At 42.8% G+C, this 13,535-nt stretch overlaps 1 protein-coding gene across 15 annotated transcripts in view; it reads right to left on the bottom strand.

Moving 5' to 3' along the window:
• LOC146397825 (uncharacterized) overlaps positions 1-10,163 on the bottom strand; it is a 226,180-nt gene extending 216,017 nt beyond the window's left edge. For 7 of the 15 annotated variants that reach the window (XR_014825004.1, XR_014825003.1, XM_084991731.1 and 4 more), the window contains exon 1: positions 9,028-9,404. Coding sequence is in view for 9 of the 15 variants with exons in the window: in XM_084991731.1 (XP_084847857.1) it covers positions 9,028-9,404 (377 nt within the window). In the remaining 6 variants the exon portion in view is untranslated. Of the gene's footprint in view, positions 1-7,258; positions 7,318-7,816; positions 7,925-9,027; positions 9,405-10,023 lie in introns of those variants that run through there. The other 8 variants (XR_014825002.1, XR_014825001.1, XM_084991727.1 and 5 more) reach the window with 3 other exon arrangements.
• Between the last annotated feature and the right edge of the window lie 3,372 nt (positions 10,164-13,535).

Raw genomic sequence — 13,535 nt, forward strand, 5'->3', positions numbered from 1 at the left:
TCAAGTTCTTAGGTGCTCAGCGTCCTCCTCTGTAAAATGTGGACAAGAAATATTTTGGAAATTTTAAATTAACAACAATGCCAAAGATGTTGGGAAAAGAGTAATCATTTACTCTATTGCAGCACATGATTCCCCTAGCAATTAAAAAAAAAAAAAAAAGGAAATTAGGGAAAAAAGGGGGGGGGGGACGAGAAAAAAGGAAACAAACAAAAAAAACAGAGGAGAATCCAGAGAAAAAGAAAAAGTGTATACGAGTTAAACAGTAGCACTTATCACTGATTAGCAGTCCACGCCAACCACCTATCCAATGCGCTGTTCTATTCAGCAAGGTGTCTCTATAGACACCTTGTTTGAAAATGAGGAAGTAGAACAGGGACCTCTGGGACAAGTGCACTTAAACCCAGAAATTCCACAGCTTCTATCAAACTCCCTTCCCACCTGAAAATCTCAGGATTCTATGAAATTACCTCAATTTGTGAAAGCCCAAGCAAAAGAAATTAAAAACAAACAAACAAAAAACCCAGATGAAAACACTGATTCGGGTCAATCGAGGATTATCAGGATAGATAAGAGTAATGTTTTACTAACAGAGTGAACAATGCATCGCTTTGAGGCTTGCCTCAATAACATGGAACCTCCAGATACTGGGAAAAAACCAGGTGGTGAATAAAAAACTTCCATCTTCAATCTCTGGCTTTGCGCACAGTCTATTTCAATTGTTTTAAAAAGGCGTAGATGGATTAGGGAAATAATATAAATCCGTAAGTGAACTCCAGAAAGATTTTCTTCCCCAGACTGTCCACTTACACTGGTTCTCTCTTATTTGGCCAGATAACCCTGTATCATCTTAATAAAAGATCACAGTAAAACATTTCTTTGCAGCTTTTATACAGGCCCTTTTGTTTATCCAACACTTCCTTGGCAACTTAAAATCCAAAGCATGCTAGAAAATATTACGTATATGAGCCTTATTACTCATCCTTGTGTCTCCAATACAGTTTCAACGTGACTACCTTCTAGTGGAGAGGGAACCACTTGGCTTGATTCTTTTGGGTTCAAAATTCCATAAATTTTAAATGAGGCGAGTAAAAAGAGGTGGAGAGGTTTATAACTCCATTTCTCACGGCTCCAACAATAAAAGAACATGCCTGATATGTACTTAAAAATACATGACGTGCCACAAACCTCCCTAAGTCTAAAATTTTTCTCCTGACCATGGTCTATTCCCAAAATGAAGCCAAATGCCCTCCACCTCTGGATTCCTGTCTCCTTCTAGTCAATTCATAAACACACTGTCAATTTCCTCTTCGTATTAGGGAGACTAGATGACTAGCATCGCATAGTCTTTAAAATTACTGGGGATGAACAGAGCACAATAAAAATAAAAACTGTGTTAAAAAGTGAAAGTCAAGAGTTTAACTTTTCAACAGGAAAAACTATGGCTCTGAATTTGCTACAGCTGCTTCTTGAAGTGGACAAACATAATGAGCCTTAGGAATACCTGAATTAAGACCATGACAAGCTATTTTAATAAATCATATCAAGGAACACAGTGGCTTTCTCCACCTCAAAGGACACTGGTAATTCTGTGGTCCACCTTACAGGAGCTAGGAGCCCACACGCTGCCCTGAGTGACCCCATCCCCTCCTGAAAGCACAGGGAGCAGGACATCAGCTGAGAACCAAGAGCAAAGGCTGCAGGAACATCTCCTGGAAACAGTGCACCTTACCAGGCTGACTGGTCTTCCAGAAGCCAGACTGGGTGGCTACTGCCTGAGTCCTGCGGCTATCAGGGATTTTTTTTGTTTTTTAGGTTTTTTGTATGGCTTTCTAAAAATCAGATGGAGACTGGTTTTCTCTTCAAAAGATGGCATATTCTCATGGACAAGCAAATTATTATCGATGAAATTAGCTGTGTGACCTCAGGCAAGTTACTCAGGTATCTCTTAGAATAGGGCTCTTTAAAATTTCTCTGTAAAATAGAGAAAAAGATACCTACCTGCCGCAGGGGGACTGTAAAGCAGCCAGCACTGGGCCTGGCATGAGCAGGAGCAGGTGCCCCCCAAATCCTCTCCCTTTCTCTGTTCCTCTCCCCAGTGAAAAAGTAAAAGGCAGAAAGACAAGTAACTAGATAAGTGTTTTATATTTCAAGTTTTGACCCAATCAACCCTACTCTTCTCCCAACTACAACCTTAAAATCTTTACTATTTACTGGCAACAACAGCATATATTGATGTATAATCAGAATTGCAGAATTCAGACATGCAATCTAACCTTCTTGTTCTACAGATGTTGCCCAGGGAGACAAAAGGACTTTCCTTTTATCAGTACCATACATTGATGTAGTAGAAGAACCCTAAGCTGGAAAATAATAAAACAGGAACACTTCTTTAAAAATATGCTTTGCAAAAATCAAACCTGAGCCTACATGACCCACTGTACAAATATTCCCTTTAGGGGAAAAACTGCAACTGTGATTAATTCCATTTTGAGGGTCTTTCTTACATCCCATTTGGGAGTGTTTCACGTGTTTTCAAATTCATTTTCTTTAGGTTCTCACCCTTCTTCTGGCCTCCTTCCTCCCTTTGATTTGTTTCTTTTTCAGGGTATAAATCTGTTGTACTCTACTGTAGATTACTACAAATTCATAAATGCAAGAATCAAAAAAACTTCTTAAAAAGTGTGCTTTGCCAAAACCACTTATCCCTTAAACACTTCTCAATTTCTAGACAGAGTCTTCAAAACAGAAGTCTCTTTTTTATTTTAAACTTCTAAACTTTGTGTCCTGTTACATGTCAGGCTTTCTTATCCACGTTATGTCATTAAATCACCACAATTAAAATACTACTCTTATTCTAAGACTGCATATAAACAATTTCCTCTTACCATCACAATACAAAATTACCTTTTTAAACACAGTAATATAGTTAACGTGTTCACATGTTATGTACAATACAATATAGGCAAATTCAACAACTGAAAGCACACAACTACAAGGAGGAGCTAGCTTAGCCACTAAGTGACTTGGGTGACTTAGCTTTTCTCTTATTTAAAGCCAAGCACCTTACTTTTACCCTCACATACCCGGTCAAGTGGTGTAAAAGTAAAATGATCAAAGTAGCTGCCAAAAAAAAAAAAAAAAAAAAGTTGCAAACTCCTTAGTTCCTGAGCTATCCTCGATCCATTAGCCAAGTATAGATCTGAAAACAAGGAGCAGCCCTGTTATTTAAGAGATGACTGAAAAATGACTTTGTTAATTAGAAGTTCAAGGGTGAGAGACTCCTCTCCACCAAAGCTCTACATAAACACAACTTCAGGTCAATCAGGCAGCAGTCCTGGTCCGAGTGGTGTCTTAAGCTGATGACTCAAATTCCCAGCAGGCTTCTAGTTTAATATTTCTTGAAACTCTAGGCTTAGTCACACAGAGACCTGGAATTTAAAGCAAATAAGGGTCTTTGCCTTCCATCCTTAAGGATATTTTTGCTAAATGACACCAAGGTAAAGAGGCAGGATGGGTTTTAATTTAGAGTTTTTACTCTCTAAGGTTTTACCAAGTTAAAAAATTTTCTGAGGTGCGTGAACCATGCAAGCTTTGAATTTCAAACACAACTATGAACCCTGCCCGGGGAACAAGTCCATTTCCAAGTTCTTAACAAAATGCTTTTTTTTATTTTTTAACCCCAGCCCCATTTATATAAGAGGAAGGAAAGAAGGATGGAGGGTGGGAGGGAAGATGGAAGGTGGAGAGGGAGAGTGGGAGAGGATGGCTGGTTGGATGGATGGATGGACAGACAGACGGATGGAGGGACGTGATAAGCACCTTCAGACATCCTGGAGTTCTTGAATTTATTTTGACCAAAAAACATATAATTTAACAGGTAATTATCCATACATTGTCTTCAATAACTATCTTAAAATCTGACGTAACCATAAAAAAAAACCTTAGTACTATTAAACAGAGTGGAGTCATTTTTTTTTTTTTCATAGCTCCAGAGTAATTTTTTCTACATTCTGAGCTACCAGTCTTCTAAATTCCTCAGCTCTGCTTCTCATTACAATACTTTTAGAGTTCTAGGCTAAATGTTATCCGTAGCATGGTTCAATGTATTAATTTTCACAAAATCCTAATATAATGGTAAAATGTATCACAGGCATTTTTCTCCTCGTTCTTGTTCTCAATGTTTCATGAATTTAAGAAAAACTACCTGTTTCAGGTGTACTGAAATCCTAAAACACCATGAGTTTTGTAATTCTTTATTTGTAATATTTGCAAGGTAATGTAGAATCTGAATTCTAAGGTCCATAATGCACAGTATGCAATATAACACACACAGTGACGACAATTAGTCTATCTTCCTACTCATCTCAATACCTATATTTACTATGAAAAATCAAAATTACTCTTCATACCTGGAGCAAAACAAATGTTTATTTATTCTAAATAAATTCTCACTTTTAGAATCCTAAATATTCAATATTCATCAAATTGAACATTAAACTTCAAGGAACAACAACGACAAAAAAAAAAAAAAAAACCCAGAGGGGCATCTATATTACAGCTTGCAAAGAAACTCTGATAAGATTTCAGACATCTCATTGGTCCCAATTTTCCCCCACCCTTGAATCGAAAGATAATGTGCTTAAAGAAAGCATTCTTTCATGGTTATTTACATCAAGTTATCAGAAATCTCATGAAAGAGTTCTTCAGTTCACCACCAAAAACCTCAGCACTCTGTTTTCCATGTTCAATAAGACCCTGGGAAAACACCAGGTCTCAAGAGAATAAAGAAAAGATGGACTAATATAAATTCATTTCCTCCCAAATAAACTGTAACTCCCTATCTCCCAGTTCTATGCTGGTACCCAATTATGACCTTCCACCTTAAATTTAGGAGATATTCAAAAACAGTACACATGCACAAGTGGGGAACTTGTCATTTCTCTCCCTCAAACCATCTCTATATAACACTGCTGCCTTCATAAGAGGGACTCCATTACCATCAGCAATTCATGTCTCTGCTTCAGCATCAGATGCAAACAAGATACGGAAACTAGATCTCTCTCCTCCATTTACTTTTTGTTCATTCCAACCTCTGGATATAATCCTCAGGTCCATTCCATTGGCCTGCTTCATCACCTGACACTCTTGATTTTTACCTTCTCAAGTCTTAGTGAGCATCCTGGTGTTATATTTCTCTGACTGTTGTGTTCATTTAAATATTACAGACTGAGTTTGTTTATTTCTCCCCTAGACAGTGCCCACCTGCCCCCATATTCTGTTCAAAGTGTTTCTTTGACTTTCCAATAGTAAGCAAAAGTTGCTTTTCATAAAAATATTTCTCTAGTTGCAAAGGCGGGTACAAAAGGCTTTGTTAGAACAGCAAATGCTTTTTTTCCCTCAGTCTTCATCCATGTAACAGTAAATCACTATTTAAAGCAAACCAAAACAAAACCCACCCTCATTATGTCAGCCACGTGAAGGGACATATGGAAAAGGCACAAGAGTACAGAACCTTCATCCCAGCACAGCCAAGGGAAGCTATAAATGAAGGCAATTTTCATGAAAGAAAACATCCAAAGATATAGAAGCTGTTTATTTTAGAAAAGGGGACAAAAGAGCAGTAAGGAAAGAGAGAGGTGGAGTGTAGACAGAAAAAACTGAAACTCCTCTTTTTCTCTGTTAAGCTACACTTTTGAAAACTGTCTCCAGCAATCTAAAGTTTGAAAAGCAAAACTAACTGTATCAGTGTAAACAATTTTTTCTTGATAAAAATGAGATGTTATGAATATATTTGCAGCAGAATTATTTTTAACCTGATACACAGAGCTATCATCGCTTATTCAGAACATTTAAAAATGAGCCTTTAAGTTTCTTACAATCTTAAAGTTTTAAAATGAAAAACCTCATCCTTGTAACATCATATATCCTAAGCTACTCTGATTTAAATTTACTTCTCTGCCACCCTCTTCTAGCACTGGTTTGCAGTGGAACCTGTACAATTAATAACCTTCTTCCTTCTCATCTTTCTAAGGAGCCAAGAATGACATATCCCCTTATCTCCCTATTTGTGCCTTTAGATTGACATATTTTGCCTCATCTGTCACCTTCCATAAAACTCTGCTTTCAGATATGAGTTAATTCATTTTTAGTTGTCCTCGATGTTCTAAAATAGTGACGTTTGACAGAATTAATACAGTGCTCTAGTTCTCTCTGTGCAACCAGTATTTAATTAAAGGATCTTGGAGGCCATCTTTCTCTCGGGTTACACCATTTAAAGAAGGATGTTACTTCCTCCCTGGACAATGTGCTAAGCCACATGGCAACAAAGCTGCCATCCTAAGGTCTCCCATTGAACAGATTACTCTGTGTAAACTACCGGCAAGACATTACCACTTTATTTCACATTGCCTTTACTTTTCACATCTCTGAACCAGAACATTCTCTTACCTGCAGAGTTTCCAAAATTTCTCAAGTAGTAATGCTCCCTTATATTTTTATTTGATCATTCTTTTGTTTCACCTGGACCTCAAACACTCCTAATGGTATTTAATTTGAAGATTTTTTTGAACCTCTAGTAACAATGCAGAAAATCTTTAAGCAATTAGAGCTACCTTGGAGCACAAACTGAAACTGTCTTAAGTTCTTTTGAATTAATGTTTTTTGGCCAACAGCCCACTCAACTTGGTATGTCATAATTTTCAATTCTAAAGGTAGCATGGATGGATTTAAATTGGCACTTGCCATTTATGACACAAAGAATTGTTCTCCTGGATGGCCTTTTAAAAGCTAGACCTTCTTAATAATTTTTTGGCTATACTGGAACCACAGGAGACATGTCAATTTAAGGAAACTTCAGGAGCAATAAACTAACAAACAGACTCTAGGTGGTGGTATAGGTTATTTTTTATCATGATGTTTTCCTCTTAAAACTTCAAGAGTCAGAGAAGCCGTTAGCCTCTTATAGACACTTTTTTAAAATTGCAAACTTAAAATATTTTAGAGTGTCAAATTAATAGAATCCAAGTTCTACAGAGTTTCGAGATGCATGCAGGACATGGGTCCAGGCATTAAACCTGCTTCTCAAAGACCTCAAAGGCACTGTAGAGAGCGCACCGGGGTAAAACCAACAATGAGTAGTCCTCTTTTTCGTTTGTTTTTAATAAATATTTTACTCACACTCCTAGGGCCTTTTCAGGATAAGTATGGAAAGAGGTCTCTCCCCACCAGAGTGGAGGAAACAGGCTAAAGTAACACTCACATAAGCATGAAGGACAGTGGCTGTTCCATTGACTGAATCTTCTTCTTTGTCTCTAGAAACTAATTCTAGGCAGAGAAAAGTTACTACCGGTGATGAAGGCACTACTCTCTGAACCAGTTCAACTCGATGCACGTTACCAAACCGCTGGGCAAAACCAGACCAACTTACTTCAAAGGTGAAAGACATTTCAAGAAACTCCAGACAGCAACCCACACTTAGGTGCCAGGCAGCTGAAGCACCCTTTGTGCAAAAAGTCCACTAATTTCAGTGTCTCTTCAACAAAGGTGGCAAACTAGTGACTAAACATTGAATAATCACATCAGGAAGATGCCACCCACTCGCTAAATCCATGATTCACTAATAAGCAGGTTCAATGCAATTCATAACTTTAAAGAATGAATTACCAAAGCTTCACAACCCCCCCCAGATGTAAAGCTGCAATGTAAAAAGCAAACATTACTTATAACCCGACAAGCATTTTTACTTTGGACACCTATGGATAGTCAGTCTCTCTTCCTCTAAAATCAATCCCCCACCCCCACCCCCGCACAATCTCACCTTGAATCATTTACATGCCCGAAGACAAACTCCAACTCAGTTCCACAAACTGAGTGAAAAGTCCTTGGAGCTAGGAACGTCTTAATTCTTTTCCAATGTAAAAATGCGCTATTAAAAAAAAAAAAAAAAAAGCAAACAAACAAAAACTTCAAACGCTAAAGTACTTCTCCTTCTGTTCTTCTAACATCTCCAAAACTCAATTCAATCCCCAATGAGATAGAAGGTAGAAACTCGAATAATGCTTCAGAGAAAGATCAACATGTGTCACAGATTCCCTCCCAGCTTGTTCGCCTCTAAGGCAGTTGATTCCTTTGTTCCTTCAGACTGAACACCAACTCTTGATTAAAATTTGGAAACTACTTTGGAAAGGATGTGATGGTCTGTAAATATTTCCAGGGCAACCCTTCATAAAATAACAACATTCACTAGTAGTAGGAAGAGGACGCAGGTAGAAGAGAAAAAAGAAGCCTCCTAAAGCTTCCCAGGACCTGCACCGGGCTCCCCCTAAATGCGAACCCCGTTTCTGACCCAGAGGTAAAGTGATGGTTGAGGCCTGGGGTCCAAGGGGCCTCGCCCTCTGCAGGGGAAGGACAAGCACCGACGGGCCGGGCCCTGGGGTCTGCCTGGAGCCAGGGCGCTCCGGCACCTTTTCCTTTTCACTTTCCCCGGTCCGGGATCCAGCGAGCACCGAGCAGGGAGGCACCCGAGCGAGAGGCGGGGAGCTGCGCCCGGCGCCGCCCAGAACGCCCGGGGCGGCGAGACCCAGAGCTGCAAGGCGAGAAGGGCTCCGGGCCGAGAGAGCAGCCGAGCAGGGCACGACCCTGGCCCGGACCCCCAGTATCCGGCCCGGCTCCGGGGCCACCAGGCGGCCGCCCCACGGCCCAGGACCCGCACGGACCCGCCAGTGAGCCCGGAGCCAACTCCCCAACTTGCGGCCCCGCTGCCCGGGCCCCCCGAGTTCCCGGGGAGATTCGAACACCGCAGGAGAGGCAGGATTTCCCCGGAAACCACCCCCACACATCGCCCGGCCGCCGAGCCCACCGTGCTGTCCGCGTCCGTTCCCGCAGCAGGCAGCCCCGGCCCGACGCCCCGACGCCCCCGCGGCCCTGCCTGCCAACGCCGCCGCCGCCGCCGCGGGCCGCGCTCCCGGGTCGTTTCCGGCGGCGCCAGCGGCCGCTCCTCTGAGCCCCCCGGCCGCGGCCGCCACTCACCCGAGGCCGCCGCGGCTCCAAGCCCCGGGCTCCGGCAAGCTCACTCCGCCTAGGCGCCCCGCCGCCCGGTCCTCCCCCGGCGCCCCGGCGAGCTCTTTCCTCCGACCAGCAGCGCTGCTGAGCGCAGCAGCAGACGCGAGGCCACTGGCTGGCGCGCGGGCGTGGGGCCGGATCGTCCCTCCGCCTCGGCCGCCTTCTCCTCCTCCTCCTCCTCCTCCTCCGCCACGGCCGCCGCCGCCTCCCGAGTTCGGGGCTCTGCTGCAATGTCTGCGAGGCTGACTTTGAGCGCCTCGCTCGCCGCCCGCCCGCAGCCGCGCTCCTCCCTCCGCCGCCGAGTCCGCCGCGGCCCAGTCCCTCCCCTCGCCGCTCCACGCCATTCAGCTCTTCAGCCAAGTTTCTTAACCCTTTTCTCCCCCTCTTTCCCATTGTGGCCGGGGCGGGAGGCAGGAGCCCGGGTCCCGGCAGCACGCGGGAGCCGAAAACAGCCCCCCTCGGTTGGCTGTTTTTCTCCTAGCCCGCCCTTCGGACTGTCGGGCGGGGGCTGCGGGGACCCGCGGCTGCGGGAGGATCGCGGTGGCGGGGAGAGGTAGCTGCTCCACGCGCTCGCGCAGTCCCCCGCGGCTCCCGGCTCTGTCCAGCCGCCCCCACCGCCGAAGGCGCCGGGACAGCTCGTCCCAGGGGCCCGGGGCATCGAGCTCATTCCACAGGGCAAATGCTCGCCTTGGGGGGCACAGCCCGGGGACCCGAACGCCCGGGGTCCCCTCCTGGGTGCTGACGCCTCAGGAGCCCCCTCCTTCCATTTCACCCCAGGACACGCGTCCCCTTGGCCCCTTCTCGCCACCCCCAACTTCCACCACCTTGTAATCTGTGTGTCTTGCTTTAATCTTGGGGGACAGGGGCACTAACTGCAGGTCACTTGGACCCCACGCCCAGCACGTAGGAGGCACCCAGGGATTAAATGCGGAGTGACTCCCAGAGGAAAACTGGGAAGGAGACCTGAGGAGTGCTCCGTTCGGCTCCCCAGACGGACGGAGGACCCAGGAGCAGGGTTTTTCTTCAGCTGCTTTGTCACTGCGAAGTCTCCAGCGGAGTCCGTCAGCGAATCTACATCATCCCCGGGAAGAATCTGACCCGACCAGACAAGGCAAAAGGCACAGGGCTGCCACTTCTTCAGCAGCTCTCCCCGGTTCAGGCTCCGAATAAGAAATAACAATTACATCACGAGGCTGGGGCGGCAGCGCGGTGGAGCCTCTTGGTTTCCTGCAGCCAGATCTCGCTGAACCCGCCTCTAAATTGAGGGGGATAAGGATTGGTGAAGAGAGAAAGTGGAGGGAGGAGAGAGTCATACGAAACCGTAATTTCCCCTTTCTCCCTGTATTTGCTGTTTTAAAATCTTATCCTCAGCGCTCCCCAGACATCTAACTAGAACTATTAACACCCCCTCAACACCTCCCCAGATGTCAGGTTTCTTTTTGACTACTAGCATCTAGCATTTAGTAACTCGCCATGAAAAACAAAATTACCGGGGGAAATGAGTACCGTTGCTGAAATTGTTTTTGCTTGCTCCGAAACGCTAAAGTGCAGCTTAGCCTCCCTTTAAACTCCGAAATGGCATGCCTGTTTTAAAACACTTATTACACAAAACAAGTGAGTGGATGAGGCATTCCATTCTTCTATGTAGGAAACCTTGTGAATTCCATAGCATTTGAAAATAGAGTTGCTGGTGCACTTAAAAAAAAAGAACTATCCAAGTCATAAACAGTATTCTATGCCTGTTATGTAATGGCTGTGCTGTGCATTTAAAATGTCATTTAACCTTTACAAATATGAATGAGAGTTCTGGAATACCTTCACAATCTGAAAAGTGAAAGCAATTTTTCAAATTAATTCTTAAATCCAGCCCGTAGCACAGTGCTGGGTACATGGTAGGTTTATTTTGCTCCATGGTGATACTGCATTTTAGAACAATTCTTTTACATCACTCTGGTGGTTGATTCAACTGTGCAGTCTGTCGCCCTCTTATACAGTTTAGACCTCTTATGATAGTTTGTTATTTGCATATACCACCGTTTGAAATCTGTTCAAGACAACTTGGTAAAGTCTGCTGTTCTATAGCATAACATTAACCCAGGATTGATGCAAAGCCAAGTCTTCCAATTAAGTGATGATCAGCATAATTGGAGCTTGGCTCTTTAAGGAGTCAAACTTGTTTAAAAATAAAAAAAGTCAAACTTGTTTTAACTCTTGTACAAATGTTTTCTATGTATTATAAATATTTCTGTTTTCTAAAACAGTTTGGCTTTTTGTCGAAATTCTGGGTTAATTTTATTTAAAATGTTTATTATATAGTAGGTTATAGTGGATTTAGCAACTACGTCCAGTTCCTGTTCTTTATCAGGCTTCTTCCAAGGTGTTAAGGCTGCTCCCAGGAGGTATATAAGCCATCAGTCTCTGCCCTGAAAGACTCTGGGATACTGGGACTGAGTGATTATCTCTGCCCGTTGTAGTTTCTCTCCCCCTTCTCTAACTGACAATCTGGTGTCTTTTCTCTCTTTTGCCAGCATGCCTGCCTCCAACATTCTCCTCCTCTTCTGATTGGCAGCTGCTAGTCTGGTGAGGTCTGAGAATCCAGATAGCCTCACTTGTCACAATACAGTCTAAAGTAAAACTGAGTGGGTTCCCTGGAAGGAACTAATGTGCTCACCAAGGAGTAAAGCACATGAACCTTAGTGCATAGATTCTGTGACACATTTGGACCGCTCAACTGTTGCTCTGAAAATATTCTTTTTGCTTCTTGGCAAGAGTTTTAGATGATTGCAGTTGGTAGATAAACAACTTCCTAAGTCAGGTTATATCAAGTTTTGGTCTTGCCCTCCAACACTAGTGTTAAAAAAGTCTGCTGCAATATGTTAGGTGACTTAACAAAGCTGCTCACCTCATTATTAAGCTCTCTTCTCAACCTCACAGAACTCCAATCATTGAAATCCTGAACTCTTTTTGGTAGTGCATTAGTGTTAAGTAAATTGCACACCTTTTGCAGAATTCATTTTTACTTAATCATTCTAATTGTGTTGGGGCTATTTTGTTGTTCTTTGTTTTTTTTTTGAAAAAATCAATACCTAAGTTTCCTGGCTAAGAGAGTCATTGCAAGGGTACTGGGGCATATATGTAATATAAGAATGCCTATTCAGTAATTTGTGTAGTGAAGACAACTCTCATATAACCAATCGTGATGTGAAAAAGACACCCTTGAGCTTATATACTTAAACACACAAGTAGGTTTACAAACCCCGGGGTTCCTGTGGGCTCAGAGACTTACAGTTCGGGCTCAATATGTTCATCCTCCACAAAGAAGGCATCTGGGAGAGGCGTGCTTATGATGTGCTCCCTGAGTCTGTCCTGCTAGAGCATTGTTCACACCAGTTGGTGACTGGATGTTTAACCATTCTAAGTTCAAGTACTACAGCCCCAGGGGCCATATCCCTCTCGTTCACATTTGGGTACCTCCATCACTTATCCCTGGCACACTGTGTGTGCCAGCGGTAGCCATCCGGTAGATATTGGACAAGATACTGTCATAGCCACAGGACAGAGTCTTTAATTCTACTTGGGGTTCAGGTGTGGGGTAAGGCAATTCAGGGAAAGTTTTACAGAGAACAGAGTGCTTCAGCTGGCCATTCATAGGTAAGAAGAATTTGCCAAGTAGGCAAAGTGGAAAGCGGTTCTCAGAAAAGGAAAAGACTCTTTAAGTAGCAAAGTGTGAAGAAAACAAAAATGGACATTGAGAAGTATTGAGCCCACTTTCTACACTATGAACTAGTGACTAGTGGACTATGACAGCTGACAAAAACATTCAAATGGGATCTCAATGTAGTTAGGTTGTTATCGTCTCTCAGTCTCTTAGAGAAGCACTGTCCAATAAAAATACAAAGCTAGCCATAAATGTGAGTTACAAAGGTACTTTAAAATTTTCTGATAGCCAATTTTTTTAAATACAAAGAAACAGGTAAAATTAATTTTAATAATATATTTCACCTATAATATCAAAAATATCATTCTGTGTGTACACACATAAAATTATTCATTAGATATTTTACATTCTTTCACGCTAAGTTTTTAATATCCAGTGTGGTTTTTACACTCCTAACCTATCTGGATTTGGACTAGTCACCCTCAAGTGCTTAACAGCCACATGTGGCCAGTGGCTACCACGTGGACAGTGCAGCTCTAGGGGACAAATGAAGTCTTTAATAGTACAGTTAAAGGAAGATTTAAGATGAAAATCTAAATCTTGTGAAATCTGTGATTTTATTTGTGTTGATTACAGGTGTTTAGCTATGTTACAAAGATCACTTTCTTGTGTCTAAGCTTTTATGCCAATTAGAGAATCAGCAAAGTTTACATTTTATGTACTGTGTCTTCATTAACCATACTGTAGTTACAGCTACTTCTAGTTCTAATAACTCTGGTGGTAGACTGTCAGTGTAAACTGGCTTTATAGCAGGAAT

This window comes from Sus scrofa, chromosome 13 (genome assembly GCF_054392235.1).
Source record: "Sus scrofa isolate SSC_HxYL_T2T_F1_AM1 chromosome 13, Sscrofa_HxYL_maternal_Yorkshire_Landrace_v2.0, whole genome shotgun sequence".
In the NCBI taxonomy this organism is placed as follows: Eukaryota; Metazoa; Chordata; class Mammalia; order Artiodactyla; family Suidae; genus Sus; species Sus scrofa.